We start from the raw sequence: 18311 nt of genomic DNA on the forward strand, positions 1-18311 counted from the left end.
AGATACTTCATCAATCCTTTTTATATTTGTCAAACTAAATCCATTCTATGTTAATTTATTCACTGTTAAGTCATAAGTTCTACGAAAAAAATTGTAAGAGGGATTCAACTAGATTTTAGAATAACAGGAATTAGTGTAACACTTTTTCATGCTTTCTTCTATGTTATAAGATACACACGTGTTGGGATTTTTTTTCCAATGCAGCATTATTTTCCACAAAAAATACATAAATAGCATATTGTGCATTTTATTTATTAATATAACACGATTTTCGTTCAGAATTTGATTTTTGAATAATTGAATTTTGAACATAAATAGTTTTTTTTCCTCGAAATCACTCGAAATTCGATTTCGAAAAAATCAAATTTTAAGCTGGATTTTTAATTTTTTTTGGTTTTTATTTTATTAAAATTAGAAGGAAAAATAAAACTTTTTATTTGTTTAGTTTTAATTAATGGAGAAGGAAAAAATATTTTAAAATGTAGAAATTGATGTAGTTTTTTTAAATAATTAAATGTTTTAAAATATATAATAATATTTTAAAATAAAATACGTTTGTATTTTGAAAAGTGTATTTTTCAAATAAAATAAAATAATTATATGCAATGTATAGATTATTAAATAGATTATTAAGAAGTTTATTTTGAAAATAAAAGAATCAATAATTGATTGAAAATTATTTGTTGAAGGAAAAAATATTTAATTGTATAATAAATCAAACTAAAAATAATTATTTTAAAATAATTTGATTATTTAAAACTTCGCACATCAAATTTGAAATATATAATTAGGACTGTTGCTTTGATTTTTATTTATGGATAAAAATGTTTATGAGAGTTTGTTTAGAGTAAATACAATTTTCTATAAACACTTAGTAAACAAAAATATAAGAGAAATGAAATAAGTGTCTTATTTAATTTATTGAATATATTTTTAATATATGTATGAATTAATTTTAATTTATATAAAAAAATATTATTTTTAATTTCTTTATTTATAAAAGAAACATAAGTCGGATTTAACTGACCATTGTAATTATAGACGAATCTGATACATAAAAGAAAAGAGAAAAAAAAAAGAATTATTTAACTACAAATCATGAATGTTTAATTTACAAACTTTCAACAACAAAAAAACTACAATAAAATATTTTATTTTACAATATAATTTTACAATGAAATCTTTTTTTCCTTCAACAACAAATTCTCAATCAATTATTTATTCCTTTATTTTGAAAATATAATTTTAAAAAAATCTATATTGAACTAATTTATTTTACATTATTTTACAATGAAATCATTTATTTGTTATATAAATAGTAAAATTTTAATATTTGTAACAATAACATAATTGAAATTAATAACAAAAAATACTACATCAATTTTATTGGTTTAAATAAGCATCGTAAAATTGATACCACAAATAAGCTAATAAAAAATTATATTGAAAAAAAATAACCACACACAAACAAAAAACATTATAACATCTTTTTTATAATATTTTATTGATATATATATATATATATATATATATATATATATATATATATATATATATATTCTAAAAAAGCATCAAAATTAGTTTATGAATATTTCCTTTTATTTTCAATTCCCAGAAGTTAGGTTTTCTCTTCCTCTCCCTTCTCCCTTTTCCCTTGAAAGATTTAATCTCTTTCCTTGTTTTCTTGAAGATCTAAAGTTCCAGAAGTAACTAAATGAAGGGTTCTCTCATATTCCCTAATCAATTTCATTATTCGGTAAGTTCAAATTCTTCTTCCTCTTATAAGAGCATTTTTATATTTTTAATGCATGTATTTTTTTTTTTCTGATTGCATGTTGTTTTTTTGTTTTCTAGATGAATCTTCACCTAGTTTTGGATCTAAAATCAAGTCTTCATCGTTGATTGAACCTCTGGTTGCATAAATAGAATAGTACATGGTAAAGTTACGTAAGGAGAGAATAATGATACGAGTCTTCTTTAAGACAAGGGAAACTAGTTATTTTACAAATTTGATGTTTTTGCGTTGAATTATAAAAGAGGGGCATATTTTTGTGGGAATGTTGCTGATGCTTGAGAAACTAAAATATAATGAATAATGTTTATGGTGGTGATGGTGATGGTTTTCTTTTGTATAGAGAAATTGAAGACGGTTTAAGAGAAAAAGAAATTGGTTTATGTTATGAATTTTTGAGTGTTGGTGAATTTGCTGGATTGGATAAAAGGAGTTGTGGCTGACATTGTTTATTGTTATGAAATTGGTATAAAAAAATGCTAGGAATGTGGTTATAGTAGAAGATAAGAGGAACGAGTATGATTTATATGAATTGCATGAGTAAATGATTCTTTTGGGTATGTTTGTTTGAATGATTATGATGTAGTGAGGTGATTTTACTTATGTCCTTTATATTATATGAAGGAAGAGCTTAAATAGATTAGAAGCATATAGAAAATCAAATTAAAAACTTGGCTAGTATTTAGAGTTTAGTTTGATATATGAAGAATGTGTTTTATGACTCGGGAGATTTGTAGTTAAAGGTAGACGGGAGTGAGAATTATATAAAATCAAATTGAACATTGATATTACCCTAAAAATCGGTTTTTGTTACAAATATTATAAATGATTAATTTTAAAACCTTGCTTAAAGTAGTGATGTGTGGTTGAGTCCCAGTAGTTATTTTCATTTCATGAAAAAATACAGGGTGTCAAAGTGTATTGGAGGGAACTTTGGGGGTAAAACTATTCTGACTCAATTAGTGTTTAACTCACATATAGTACGACATTTAGGTGGTGTAAGTTGAAAGAGACTACCACATAACATATTATATGATATGAGAAAAGATTATACTTAGAGAGCTAGTGAGGTTAACCCTATCATGACTTGGCTTAGAGACATTGGTCGTGAGTGATGGAATATGAAAAGAGGATTTGGTAACAAGCATGACACGTGCAGAGTTTCATGAGTCACCTCAATACACTAGTTTTTCGAAAATAGAGTCTAAAATTATTTTTTGTTGTTTGAACAACATTTCACCGATCTTCTGGAAACAAAGTCTAGAATTATTTTTGTTGTTTGAACAACATTTTACTAATGATTGTTTGAACAACATTTCACCCGTGGATGTTTGAACAACATTTCACTAATGGATGGCTGAACAACATTTCATTAATGGTTGTTTGAGTCATTGGACTAATACCTGATATACGATTTGATGATTGTGAATTGTTTACACCTTTGAATTTGAATTTTATTAACTAGATGTTTGGATACAAGTGACACTTAAAATTTATACCCGTTCTTTATTTATAAATTATTTTTTTTACTGAATTTTGTTAATTGAGATGTTTGGATAGAAGTGACATTTAAATTTTATATACTTTCTTCATTTATAATTTTCTTATGTATATTTTTTTAATGAATCAGCTTACCTGAGAGATTTAGCACCTGTAGTATTTTGGGATGGATGTATCTAAACAAATCTTCATTTTTGTGAAACTCTCTAAACTGCTAGTGTTTTATTTATAATGACCTAATTGACATAGTTATATATATATATATATATATATATATATATATATATATATATATTATCACATGAAATTATTATGTAATTTTAGACTACCGCGTACTCATGATTTTAATAAATTTTCATACAGGTATTTAAATGTTTAATTTATATAATAATAATAATAGTAATAATAACTTGATTTTTATATAAAATGAGTTAGAAGCATGATTATTTGGATAGTTTCATTGATAGTCTAATGCTTAGAGATAGACAAATAAATATGTCTCCGTGGGTATAAGTATAGGGATTCCTCGACTTTTTCAATTGGGTATGAGATGTAGATATTTCTGTAGATATTTCTGTCATAATACTCGTCCCTGTCTTATTTCCATCCCCTTTTAAATTATTAAAATATTCACAATTAATTAAGTAACCCTATATATATACTTTATATTTTTTATTTCTTCTAATTATTTGGTTTGTTATGAAACTCATTTGTATCTCCAATATATTTCTCATCTTATCATAACATTTATGTAATTATGTTAAAATGGTGTATGTCTATTATTTTTTTTTTATGTTTCACATTTGAATATTTCTATTATTTTTTAATATTTTTATTTATTATATATTTTTATTTCACATGAGAATGTTTAATACTCTTAATTTAAATGTTTAATAGCATAAATTTTTCATTTACTAGGTAATATAAAAAAAATCTTATTATTATTCATTTTTGTTTCATTTGAATAACTATTTTGTTTTGCTAAAACAATTTTCATTATTTCTCAACTATTGAGTATATATGTTGACATTTGAAAAGTTGTCTTAGATCTCTAAGGTATTTTTCATCTTATCATACCCTTAATTATACATTTTTTTTTTGCGATTTCTTTCAATAGTGTCTCAAATTGTTTCTAAAACACACATTTGTTAATTTTTTATTTGTTGTTTATTTTCATCATGTAGAATACTATTTCGATATATTTTATCTAATTATTTTTTATTTTCTAACTCATTATCAATTATGCTGTAATGTTTTTACTATAATTGTATAAATAACTTTTATTTACTACAATATACAAATTTAATGTAATTGTCATGAATATTTTTTTTATCACCATCTACAATATATTGTAGTTCAAAAGATACAAGATCTATGTCAAAATTTTATTATTATGTTTATTATTTACCTCATTTTGATAAAGTAATGTATTATAACTTTTATTAGTGTATAAAAAATATATTTATTAGAATTTAAAAAATTGAATTAAACAAACATTTAAAATATATTTTAATTTGAATATTTATTTTCCTTTTATATTTTTTTAAAAATATTATTTAATTTTATCAACTAGGTTTCGTCAATGTTTGGAAATTTAATAAATGTTTTGCTTCTCATGAAATTTTATTTGGTATTCTTATATAAAATGTAAACAATTATAATTTATTTCAAAGTTGATATCGAAGAAATAATCTTCATCCTAATATTGAATATTTGATAATATTATGTTTCTTTTACCATATTTTTTTATTATTTTATAAAAATTAATTAAAATTAATATTGAAGTAGTAAGAAAATGAATATGAGTACGAGACTATACCCGTTACCCAATAAAAATAAATATGACACAAAAATTTGATATCCGTTATATTTGAGTATAAGGATAATTTTTTTTGTGAAAATGGGTATGAAATAGCAAACATCCCTATTGCTGATGTTACAGAATCTCTAAATATTTTACATTTATTTTTATTATTTTCTACGTTGAGGACTCATCCCAGTTAAACGGGACTACCAAGAATCCCTGTCACAAAACAAATCAGTAACTTTTAAAAATAGATTTTCAACTTTCAAATTAAACGCCGCCTCTTCTGTAGGTTGTATCTATATTTCAACAAAGTTGCTATGGCACAATCACGTAAAATGTTCGAATAACATAGCATTGCTAAAGTTTATTGATCCTGAACGCTGCTGTAGTAACCAGATAAACTGCGGCGTCTGGATGGGGTTAGTAGGCGAGTATAGGAAGGGAAATATTACAGAAACCATGCACAAATCCATACTTCAACAAAGAATCCGAAATCCAAGAAAAGAACAAGATCTCTCTGAGGACAATTGAGGCTTATTACTTGGAGAAGTAACATGAAATGAAACCTCTGGTTTAGCCTAACAAGATTTCTCCGTAACGTCTTAAATCAAATATCAGTTATCCTCTTTATATAATATACCCAGAGACCATGCTACTGTAAACATTTTTTATCTAAACCTTTGGTTTCTACACTATTGATACTCTCATAATTACAATTCCTGTAAAGGAGGGCACCCTAACTTGCCTCATCCTCCGCACCCATTAGGCTAGACTGAATTGCCAGTAGCATTTTGTTATATTCACAAATCAAATAGAAAAAAGCTCAAGGTCAGAGATATAATGTATATGATCTAAAGGTCCACGCACAAGTAGGCAATTATAGAGCCTGCTCGTCGCTTCGTCCGTTGGCTAACCTTCCACTTCTCAACCAGGACTTTCTTTATGTTGGGACAGCTAGAAACAACGGTGGCCACTCCAGCTGAAGTTATACCAGAGCAATAAACCATTTGACATGACTCCAGCATCGTGCAACTCTTGACAAGATGCGTCAGGCCAACATCAGTAATTTGACGGCAGTGTGAGAGCACTATTTCTTTAAGTAATGTGCAGTTTTCACCCAACTCAGCCATTGCCATATCGCCCAGATTCTGAAATTATAATGAGAAATATTGAAAAAGTACGAGAAAGTAGAAAGGAAGATCATAAATTTCAGTAGGTTATAGTGATTAGCAGGTTGACTAATTCTCATATGTATAATGATATAGTTAGCTATTCCATATGGATATTACATGATTATGCAATGTTTAACCCAAAATTGTTTACATAAAACATCCATGTTAATACATAACTTTGATATATGGTATACGCGGTTCCTAACTGTGATGGAGTTTGTTATGCACAAAAGTGAAACTATGGCGAAATCAAGAAACCAATCCATGCTATTGAAACAAAAAATATTATGGAAACTTAAACACGTGTTTTTGGTATACAAAAAGGAACAGAGACGAGCACATACCTGCAGGACACTCACATCTAAATGACAGAGTTGAGGACAGCCCCTTGCGATGGATATCACTCCAGCATCTCCTATTTGATGACAACCACTAACATTCAGAGAACGAAGGGAACACCCCTCAGCTATTGCAGTAAGGGCCCCATCCCCCACCCTAGCAATTGAAAAACAGATATTAAGGTAGACATTCTCCAGAATAAACAATATTTTGTATGTTCAGAACAATCTAAAGTTCTCACTTCTAATACATTTTACTTACCTGTCGCAGAATCGAATGCTAAGATCTATTAGAGATGTACAATGCTTGCCAACAGCAATGATTCCCTTGTTCCCAATCTAGTAACAACAAAAAGGGAGCAACGAGCAAACATATAAAACTTATCCTAAAAAACTTAATTAATGAACCGTAAAAACTAGGTTGCATTATATGTATCACGGTATATAATAGGGATCTGACATTCACATATATTTTTAAGTACTACCCATTCAACCATTTTTCCTATATTCCACATCTTTTCTCGAGAGGGAAAAAAGCAAGTAACTAATGTAACCATATAAGATGAGGGACAATGTTAAAAATGAGTAAGGCAACGAAATAAATCATGGAAACACGTAGCTAAGATGCAAAATAACAACAGATAGTATGTGGCCTTAAATTAGCTAAGATGCAAAATGACAACAGATAGTATGTGGCCTTAAATTTAAGAGGAACAGTACATTAATTCGCTTGCTTGATTAATTGGAATAATATATCTTGGGAACAAATGAATTGATTTCATTCATGCCAGCTTCTTAAAAACAACATGATCTTGAAGTTGTTACCTTGTAACATCGACGAATATGAAGTTTCTTTATATTCCGGCAGCCACTAGCTATACTACACATAGCATCATCACCGATGCTTGAGCAATCTACCAAGTGAAGAACTTGCAAGAATTTGCACCCCTGCCCCACCTCAAGAAGGCTAACATCTCCTATTCTATGGCAGTAAAGCAATGCTAACTCGGTGAGTTTCCTGTATACATTAAAAAGTTGGGATTGGAATCCTATTGCAAGACAATGGAAATAATTCAAAACTTTTGCAACTTGTGCCGTCAATAAAGGATAACCCGAATATCAGGAGCTAGCATTCCTATGTAAATATTAATAGGAAAGAAATGTGAGTTAGTCAGCTACTGTTAGTATGGATCAAATACCTATAAATTAAGTATGACTTTGTATGTTTCGGACAGACTGGAAGAAGAATAACTGAAGCTCTTGGTTTCTCTCGTCCCTTGATTCTCTCTGTTCAGCTCTCTTCTTCCCTCTTTCCTTCTACTTCTTTCTCCTTCCCTCCTAAATCCTGTATCAATGGCATCAAGAGCCTCACTGTCTAGAACTACTGGCCCAGAATCTTTCAACTCGTGAGCACAAAAACATGATGACAGGCAACAATGTGTGAAAGGGAAGACTGTATCATTCAAATTGATCAGAGGCTTACAGTGGTCTTTTAAACTACAAGAAATGGTGAAGAGAATTTCAAATCTGCAAACTTGATATGCAAAAAGCATGATGCCTAAATCAATCTCAGACATGGTCACTATCAAGAAGATTACTTTCGAGACAGACAATATGATTGTAATAAAAGGGTATTGATGTCCAACCTAATTTACAAAGATGAAATTCCCAAAATTTCAAAGGGGAGATGTTCTCGCTTGGATAATCGAGTCTGAAGGATTCTTTGAGCTGGATGAGACTACCAATGACATGAAAGTTAAGATGGCAGGCACAGGGCTGGATGATAAAGCATATGAGCAAGATTCAGGCTAGGACCAGTACATTGATATCTTGAAGGTCATTTAGAAATTGCGCATGAGGCCAACAGAGAAGATTTGATGCCTATGTGACAACAAGCCACCTACCTGGCAGAATTTAATGATGAATTTAATGCACTATCTTGTAAACCTGGCCTGTTTGAAATGTTTAAATGGCTGGTCTGCAGGAGGAATATGCTGTTGTAGGCTGAGAGGAAAATGTTGACCAAAAGAACATGAGAGTTGCAAGGCTCTTGGCATGGTAATACCTTAGCAATTACACAAAAAATAAGTAGAGGTCCAACAAGAACACGTCAGTGGGAAGTGAGTCCCAGTCAACAGAGAAGTCTCCAACAGATATTCAAAATTCTTCAAAAACGTTGGAAGCTTTAATTGCAGAAGACAAAGCACAAGCCAAAATTTTTACTTTTACTCCAGTAGCAAGGATACTAAAAGGATCATCATTGATCATATGAGCAAGAATGCTGTATGGTCATTTAGTATCCATATACAGCAGCCACAATAGCTCAACTCTACACATTACATTAAAAGGGGTCCTATTTTGGAGTATTTTTTGAAAAAGCTCTTGAAAGCTTTAGAGATTGAACAGAAGTTATCTTCCTCTTACCATCCCATTTAAAGTTTAAAACCCTAGAGGGCTCAGATCCTCTTTTGGGTATGGATTGATAAGTAAATATGAAAAGGAAAGGAATGTAAGTTAGTTTATCAGCTTCTGTTAGTTAGGATTTTATGCTTGTTAGCAGCTGCCAGTGAATAAAGCATGACTGTTGAATATTTTGGACAGAATGGAACAATAATAACAAGTAAAATGTAAGCTTTCTGATCTCTCTTTTTCTCTCTATCCTTTCTGTTCTTTAGTTCCCTCTTTCTTTCTCTGTCTTTCTGTTTCTCTCTCTTACATTAGAAGCCTAAATGTGTAATATCACTATTCCACTAAATTAACTGAAAAGTTACACGTACAACCCAATCCTTCATGAACCAGAACAAGAAGGAACAGACCTCAGTGGATCATCAATAAACACATGCCAGGGTTGGTTAATAAATTGGCATTGCAAATTCATCATCCACAACAAACTTTCTGCCTTCTATGATGCTTTATTGAGTGACCAGTTAAAGAGAGATCAAATGCATTAAAATGACCCTAGCTAGTGGAACTATCAATATGATAAATTGTTTGGCATACTCTAAATTAAATTTATTCGTTCCAGCTATGTTAGATAACTCAACTCAATGGATCCATAACATTTTCACAAGTAACTTAGCTCAGAGAAAAACATACTGGCAAGATCTCCCAATGTATTCTATCCCCAAAGTTCCAATGTTGTGACATCCATTGACTTCAAGATGTGTAAGTTCCTTGCAACCAGTAGCGATTGCTTCCAGACCCTTGTCGCTTAAAAAATAGCAATCAATTAAAGTCAAATTCTTTAACTTCTTACATCCATTCCCAATTGCACGCAACCCCCTGGACAAAAGTCATTATTGTAAAAGAATAGCTAAATAAAGCAAAAAAGAAATCTTACAAGGCAAAAAGAAATATGCAATGATCAGCATTTGAGAAATGATTACCCCCCCCCCCATGTGTGCTACAAACTGATTGCATTTTAAACAATGACTTTCAAATTGGACAAACTTCAGTGAGTCTAAAAATATATAATAATGTAAGGACATAAATTTACGATGAGGGGTATGATGGACAAATAAAGCAAGAATTTGTAAGAGAGCAGCTCACTTATCAGTAAATCTCTGAAAACTGTACAGTGCCAATAACTCCAGAGACAAACAGCTAGTACCTACGGCTTTCAAAGCATCGTCTGTGATATTAATACATTGAAGCTTTAGAACCTTCAAAGCTGGACAACCCTGAGCCACAGCGAGCAGCCCTTTATTGTGGATGAACTCAGAATCCAAGGACAATGTCTCAAGGGAGCAGCAATTTGATCCTACAGCCTCCATCGAGATATCAGTTATCTTAGCACAGGCCGCCACACCAAGAGATTTCAAAGATTTTCCCACACCAACTGCTAACTCAACCAAACCCGAATCAGTCAAGCCTTCGCAGAAGCGCAGATTCAAATCTTCAAGATGCTTGCAACACTGTCCAACAGCAGTCAGGCCCTGATCCCCGACATAACAACCCTAAAGAAAAACCTCAGTAATTATAACTGCAAATAGGGCGTGTATATTTGTAGATATTGAGAGATACTGAACAAATAATGCATTCATACGGAAAACAGACATCTAATCTAAATACCGGTGATTAATTAAGCACTTATACGTGTGAAACGGACACGGAAATGGAATTAACAGAAAAAACTCATGAAAGCTTACTTGTAAATCTAAGGCTTTGAGGGAACTGCATTTCCGAGCAAAGGACGTCAAGCCATCGCTAGAGACATTGGAACACCAGATTAAGCCCAATCTGTGAAGGTTGGGGAAGCCTTCTCCGAGTGAAGACAAACCAGCATCGGATAAACAGACGGACTCGAGATCGCTATCTTCCTCCGCGGTTCGTTTTCTTCCCTGAAGAAAACAACGAAATTCAATGGGAATTGAAATGAAAATGCAAATGCAGAAATGGAACGAAATGAAATTATTGAACGGACGAGTTGGAGGGGAATGGAGAGGCGTTCGTCGATGTAGAGGTTTCTGAGACTGGAGAAGCGGGTGGGGAGGAGGTCGAGGAAGAGGTGAGCGGCGCCGATTCGGAGGGTGGCTCGGGTTCGGCGTTCGAGGCGGAACCAGCGGCGGCAGACGAGGGAGCAGGCGTCGCGGGTGGACTTAGTGTGGAGATGGGAGAATATTTCGACGATTAACTCATCGGGAAGCGAGTTGTTGATCCAATCGTGGCCTCGCATGGTGTGGGTGATCGGTGGAGCGGGGAAAATGGGTTATTGGGTCATTCAGAAACTGAGACAGATGAATGTGTAAGAGAATAGAATAATAGTCATGGAAGAAGATGCGAATGGCATTCTTGGCATTTGCTCATTGCAACAAATAGAACGGCGTAAAAACTGGGCCTCTCCACTCCCAATATGTCCTTGTTTGTCCATGATGGTTGGGAGGTCACTCTAATATAAGTACACCATTTAAGCCATGGTAAGAATATTATAACTATATAAATTATAGTTGTTTTTTATTATTTTTAGTTTGTCTAAAACATTGTATAGTAGGTTAAAATGGAAGTGATCACTTTTTTAAATGGTTTTGGTTACATTGCATTATATGATATTTTCAACTAGATATGAGAGTTGAGTTGTTTTGCATTTATTTAATCTAAGAGAGATGACCATCTCAAAGAAGATTAAGAACGAGAGTTTGGGTTGGTTTTAAGTCAATTTATGCAACAAAACTTACACATAAGCGATCAGATTTGTGCTTAAATAAATGTATAACATAAAATTGCATTGCTCTACATTAAATTGTAATTTAAGTGAAAATATTTTTTTCAAATAATAAAAAAATTGATTTTAAAATTTTGTTTTTTAGTTAAATGAATATAATTGTGAGTATAGTCAATAGTAAACCGGAAATGTAATTAATTTATTGTATTTACTTAAGTAAATTATGTTATATGGACAATATTCATGAGAATGTATAATAAATTATATTATAATCAAATATCTTAACTTCATAAATAATCTAATATAAATAGTCTAAGTCATATCGATTAAAACATTGAATTGTAGGACAGAAGGATAATTATAATATTATTGAAACAATTGTCGAAATCTAAATAATTATGCATAAAATATGTTTGCATATGAATATAACTTTAAACTTACTCTTGATTATGTAATATGTGTTTCTATAGTAAGATTGGACTAAAGGTTAGACTTTAACAGAAATACTTAGTATGAATATTTCGAAAGACTTTAATAAACATTCATCATTTTATTACATAAAATAACAATCAATAGAATTGACTTATAAATTTATATCGATTTGATGAATTAAAATCGATAAGTTGTAAGTTAGATGCATAATATAATATATTTGGTATGAATGATAAGGTTAGGTTATGTACTTAATATATGTTTTTATACATATTACAAAGGTTTTGTGTGTATTTGTATGTAACATATAATTTTGTATGTATTATAAGGTTTTGTACGTATTACCAAATTTTGTATATAATATATATTTTATATGTAGTATAAGTTTTTATATGTGATATACTTTGATATAAATTATATGTTATAAATTTAATTTATATAATGAATATTATTATTATTTATTTCGATTGCATTATAAATAAAGAATATTAATGCAAATATTTATGTAAATGTTTGAATGAATTAAAAATTATAATGATATATTGTAATTAATTATATGGTGATGCGATGAATCTTTACCCATATGGATCTTCTTACATATATATGATTAAGTAAGATGAAATATTTTATATTATATTTCCCAAATTTTCCATAGGAATTGAGACAAGGAACATAATCTAATAATTTTATCTTTTAGTTAGATTAGTCTAATTGAGCAAGACTTTAGTCCACAATAAAGTTTTATGTCACTATATTCATTTATTAAGACATGTTTGTATTGGTAAAACACAATAGTTGTATCATCTAGTGAGTCTAATTTAGTAAGACTTTGGCACACAAATAAGTTTTATGTCACTATATTCATATGTTTGCATATTATTTTGCTATAGTCTCAAATTATGATAATGAGCATGTATTTTAAAAAATAATTTTGCGGTTTCTCAATCTGTGAATCTTTGTGATATCCATGATGGTATTCCCAAACTAAAAATGGGATAATTATAAGTTTTGGTATACTAAAACTATAATCATCCTTATTATTAAGACCAACACTCTCGTTGTTGATCTCTATGAGAAGTGGGATAGGTTAAATTGTCTCTTTGTGACATTAATAAAGACAAACTTTTATACTAGCATTCGGCCTTCTGTTGATCAGCATGACAACGTCAGATATTTGCTAAAGGTTATTGATGAACAATTCATCACATCTGACAAATCTCTTACCAAAGCTATTGTCATGTGTTTTTCATCCTTAAAAATCACTGGGACTAAAGGAGTGTGTGATCAATCATGTATGTAAGGGACATCGTGACTAAACTAAAGGTCTTAGAGGTTACCATGTTTGATTCCCTTCTAATACATTGTATTTTTTATATTTTGCCTTATCATTATACTCCTTTTAAAATTGCTTATAACACATAAGAATAAGTGATCTACTAATGAATTAGTGACGATGTGTGTTCAAGAGGAAGGAAGATTGCTAATGGAGGAAGGTCAAACGGTGAACTTGACTACTTTTCTTAAGAATAAGAAGAATCAAGTTAATCATAACCATAATGGAAAGATGTTTGTTAAGGCAGGTACAAAGAAGGAGTCCAAGTGTTTCATTTGTAAAAGTATGGACACACAAAGAAGGATTTCACAAAGTTTAAGAATTGACTAGTAAAGAAAGGTAACTATTTTTCCTTTGTTTGTTATGAATCTAATATGTCTAGTATTAATCATCACAATTTATTTTGGAACTACAATCCATGTTTGTAATGTCATATAGGTATGCAAAATCTAAGGAGACCAATGGAAAGTGAACATAGTATCTATTCAAGAAACAAGATGAACTCACATGTACATGTGGAGCGGGAGGCAGGATGTTAGAAGGGCAGGCGGGGTCACGGCCTCCCCTCCCCAAATATTTTGATTTTTTTTACATTATTTACATTTTAGAATTTTTTTAAATTATATTCATTTTTTAATTTTTTTAAAATTGTATATATCTTTTAAAATTAAATAATATTATATTAAAAATTAATAAAAATTAAATTATGTATTTTTTTATTTATTTTATAAAGTATAATAATAAAACATAAAATCAAATATATAAAGAAACAAAATTATTAAGATATTTTTTATTTTCTCTTCTATTATCTTTTGAGTTTTCATATGTTGTATTCATCTTTCATTTTTTTTTTGTTACTAAAAAAAAGGGTAGACAAAAACTCATGATTTCTCTCCTAATTTTTTCATATCTTCTAATTCATTCTTAAATAAATAAAAAATGTAACTTTCTCTTGTCTCATTTAATAGTAAAATTTTTGTTTAACATTTAGCATTATTTTTTATCTCGTGACCTTTTTGTATATTCATTTTTTATTAATATAGAAGAAGAAGCAATGTACTATGCAATTTTTCATAATCGATTTTTAATTGTAACTTGATTATCATAGTTTTTTTAGTAATTATGTTTCTCAACTTTTGATTAGATTATGATAAATTATTTTTTAATGTCAAACTTCTTTTTTAAATAGGTATATTTATGAAAAACAAAAGAATAAATTTATTTTTAAAATTGATAAATAAACTGTCGGTGAAGATGAAAACATGATAATATGGTTGCTCATCGCATAATAATGAAATGAAAGCTTGTGAAGACTTTTTGAATCAAATGTACGTTAATAAAATGGAAGATAAATATTTTGCAGATAATATGGTTATTTACATAAAAAAAATGAAAATTTTAATTATGATTCAATTATATGAGCTCAAAAATATGAAAAAACGATAAACATTTTTTTATATGTGTAATTTCTTTGATAGTTGTAGATATACTAGATTATGTATTCATTTTTATTGAATTAATCCCAATAATATTAAATATATAAATTTTAAGTTCATTATTTTGGCTCCTTCAAAAATTCTGGTGAAGATCCGCCATTGATGTGGAGGCCATTGGGATATGCAATTTGGTTTTTAATAGTGGTTTTATTTTGTGTTTAGAAAAGGCCTTTTGTGTTCCTAGTTTTAATAAAAACTTAATTTCCATTTTGCAATTTGCACATTTGGGTGTTTCTTTTAATTTTATGAAATATGGTTTTACTTTGTTGAATAAATCAAAAGTTGTTGGTTTTGTGAACTATACGATGGTATTTACTCCATTAAATTACAAATTACACTATTTATAGTTAAATGCATGTTTCTGTTGGGTTAAACAATGTGTTGTGAATAAAAATTCCTCTATGTTACAACACCGGAGATTGGAATATATTTCCATTAAGAGAATCAAGCAATTAATAAATGATGAAGATGAAGTACTTAGTACTTTACATTATGCTGACTTTAAAACTTGTGTAGATTGCATTAAGAGTAAGCAAACTAACAACTCCAAAAGAGGTGCTAAAAGAAGTTCAAACTTACTAGAAATTATTCATACAAATATTTGTTGTCCAAATATGGATGCAAGTAATTTGAGATACTTCATCATCTTTATAGATGATTTTTTACGATACATGTATCTTTACTTACTTCGTTCTAAGGATGAACCTGTGGATGCCTTTAATGTTTTCAAGGCTAAAGTAGAGTTACAATGCAAAAAACAAATTAAAATTGTGAGATCAAATAGAGATGGATAGTTCTAGTATAGTGGACAAGCACCTAGTCTATTTGCGAAATTTCTTCAATAACGTGGGATTGTTGCCCAATACACTATGCTTGGTTCTCCATATTAGAAGGGTGTGACATAAAAAAGAAATCGTACTTTAATGGATATGGTGAGAATCATGAGGAGTCATGCAAAGCTTTCGAAATTCTTGTGGATTGAAGCACATAAGACAGTTGTGTACATAGTGAATTGAGTTCTCACTAAGGTTGTTTTAAGAAATCCTTTGGTTAAGGTTTAGGGTTTAGGGTTGTGCACATATTTGTTTATTTTGAGAAATTTCGTTTGACCCCGAATAAACATATGGTTTATTCATTATAGTTAATTGTTTTTGATAAGAGACTTTATATATTGTGATACATGGGAGATAATACTCATTTTTGGAGGATTTGTTACCATGATTAGGATGTCAACGGGTAGGGTACGAGTAGTGGCTCTCTGGTACCCTATCCGCAGGATAAATATTTGCCTTATCTGTACCTATATCTGTGCGGGTATCCGTTATGTGAGTACCCGCATATTTTTTTAATATCCACATGTACACATGGGTATTTACAAAAGAAAAATTTAATATTTAACAACATATTTTAATCATAAATTCAAATAAAAATACAATGCACAACATTCATAAAATTCAAACAAAGTGCAAATAACTCATTTAAATAGTATTGAATGACAATTTACAAAGAAATAGAGATTTTTTGAAACCAATTGATAAAAAGAAAACCCATTTAAGATCAATGTGTTAATGTTTTAATCATGTCTTTAAAAAAAATTAATTTAAATCAGAGTATAGCGGGTACAAGGGTATGAATACTATGGTACATGTATTTGTCTCGTTAATATGCGAGTATAAAAAATATTCATACCCATTACTCGCAGGTATCCATTTACAATATTCATCTCCTACCCGTTGCAGGTTTTATCTGCGGATACTTAAGAATAAATTTTTTTTTAACCTCCCTACCACAATCCTTGTATTGATTGGTAATGAGATAAATAGACCAAGTAGGAGAATGTTGGAAATTTTCTAAATATGTGATATGTGAGATAATATAAAATATTCACATAGTCAATTACTTTCATAAATGTGGTTCATTTGTCAACCAATTTTATAATTGTTGCATAAATATTTGATATAGTAATCCCATATAATTGACAATAATGTATTATGACAACTTTGAAAAAAATCTATATAATTGACAATATAGTGATATGTGTTTTTGGTCATTAAATTTGCTTATACCATCAAAATTAGAGAATGAGAGTTTAAAATAAAAAATTATATCAAAAGATTCTCATGACAATTTCAATAACAAAATATTAGTCCTTAATTCTTTTTTATATTAGTTCTGCATAAGACCTTTATTGAATTTGTTATAAATTAGATAATAATTGGGATTGTTGTAATAATAGTTAGTTTTAACTATTGAAGTTATTTTATTATTTATTGAATTTAAACATGATTTTTATTAATATTTAAACTATCGCTTAAAAGTTAGGCCCATGGTCAAATCTCAAGAAATAAAACAGAACAAAAATATATTGTGGAGAAATCCATTTGGAATAGATTTTGGATGTAAACAATAAAAAAAGGCATATTAGATCTATTTGGAAGTTTTCTTTTTCATTTAATTTTATTAGAAAAATCTCTTTAAATATTCTTAATGGGCACTTTGAAATTTCTTACAACTCTTTTCAAAATATTAAGTTAAGAAAAAAAATGATAAAATATTCTATTCTACAAATATTCTAATTTTTATTTTTTCTTACTTGTTGACTTTATTATTAATGTGGAGCCAATTAAAATTTATTTTTCTTTTCATGTTAAAAAAATCACTAAGATGCCACTTTTGTTAAATTTTTTTTTTTAAAGAAAAAAATAATTAAAATATAATTCTCATGTTTATCAATTAGAAATTTATTTTCATAACGTCCTTCATTTTAAAACATTCATCTTTCATTTAAACTCAACTCAAACATATTAAAAAGTTTGACTGAAAATCAATTTAATCAATTTAACCCAACTAAACTCATTATTCACTGGGTTAAGTATTAAAGTATTAAAATTTGTTTCTTAAATTCATTAATGATTAACAAATACCAACTATAGTATTTTTATGTATTGTTAAGTTGAAATACATATTACATGACGTTAAAGTGTTAAGGAATTATGTTCATTAAGAACTTTACATTACTTGTGTAGACAAAATATATCATCTATATCATCACCCTTCCATGGAAATCATATTATTTATTATAATGAAAAAGAGTAATTAATTAAATTATTAAAAATATAAAAATATTATAAGAATCAATATTAAAGGTAAACATAATTGTATAGGTAAAATATCACAAATAATTTTTACGAAACTTAAACAAAATTTTATAAATTATCAAAAAAAAAAAAATAGTCTATTACATTTCCAATTTGAAAAAAAAATGTGTTCATTCAAAATA

The 18311-nt window shown here is 29.0% G+C and overlaps 1 protein-coding gene and 1 long non-coding RNA gene across 4 annotated transcripts; one reads left to right on the top strand and one right to left on the bottom strand.

The window, feature by feature from the left end:
* Positions 1-1581: 1581 nt before the first annotated feature.
* Positions 1582-2235, top strand: LOC146888033 (uncharacterized). Its single transcript, XR_014993713.1, has 2 exons — positions 1582-1756; positions 1855-2235. It is a non-coding gene; the product is annotated as an uncharacterized LOC146888033 (long non-coding RNA).
* A 3312-nt stretch (positions 2236-5547) lies between these two features.
* On the bottom strand, positions 5548-11451 carry LOC114179597 (F-box/LRR-repeat protein 4-like). 3 transcript variants are annotated; one of them, XM_028066001.2, is made up of 8 exons: positions 11033-11451; positions 10758-10949; positions 10159-10565; positions 9706-9891; positions 7435-7627; positions 6872-6948; positions 6631-6766; positions 5548-6247 (listed from the first exon to the last, which is right to left on the bottom strand). In XM_028066001.2, the coding sequence occupies exons 1-8, from the start codon at positions 11282-11284 to the stop codon at positions 5951-5953; spliced, it is 1740 nt and encodes a 579-aa protein (XP_027921802.1). In that variant the 5' UTR covers positions 11285-11451; the 3' UTR covers positions 5548-5950. The 3 variants fall into 3 exon arrangements, with proteins under 3 accessions (XP_027921802.1, XP_027921804.1, XP_027921801.1); XM_028066003.2 differs by having other exon boundaries at positions 6616-6766; positions 9706-9819; positions 11033-11449; XM_028066000.2 differs by having other exon boundaries at positions 6616-6766; positions 11033-11448.
* Positions 11452-18311: the final 6860 nt, after the last annotated feature.

The sequence above is a fragment of the Vigna unguiculata genome, chromosome 3 (genome assembly GCF_037176805.1).
Source record: "Vigna unguiculata cultivar grain cowpea cultivar isolate G323 ecotype 2 chromosome 3, ASM3717680v1, whole genome shotgun sequence".
NCBI lineage: Eukaryota > Viridiplantae > Streptophyta > Magnoliopsida > Fabales > Fabaceae > Vigna > Vigna unguiculata.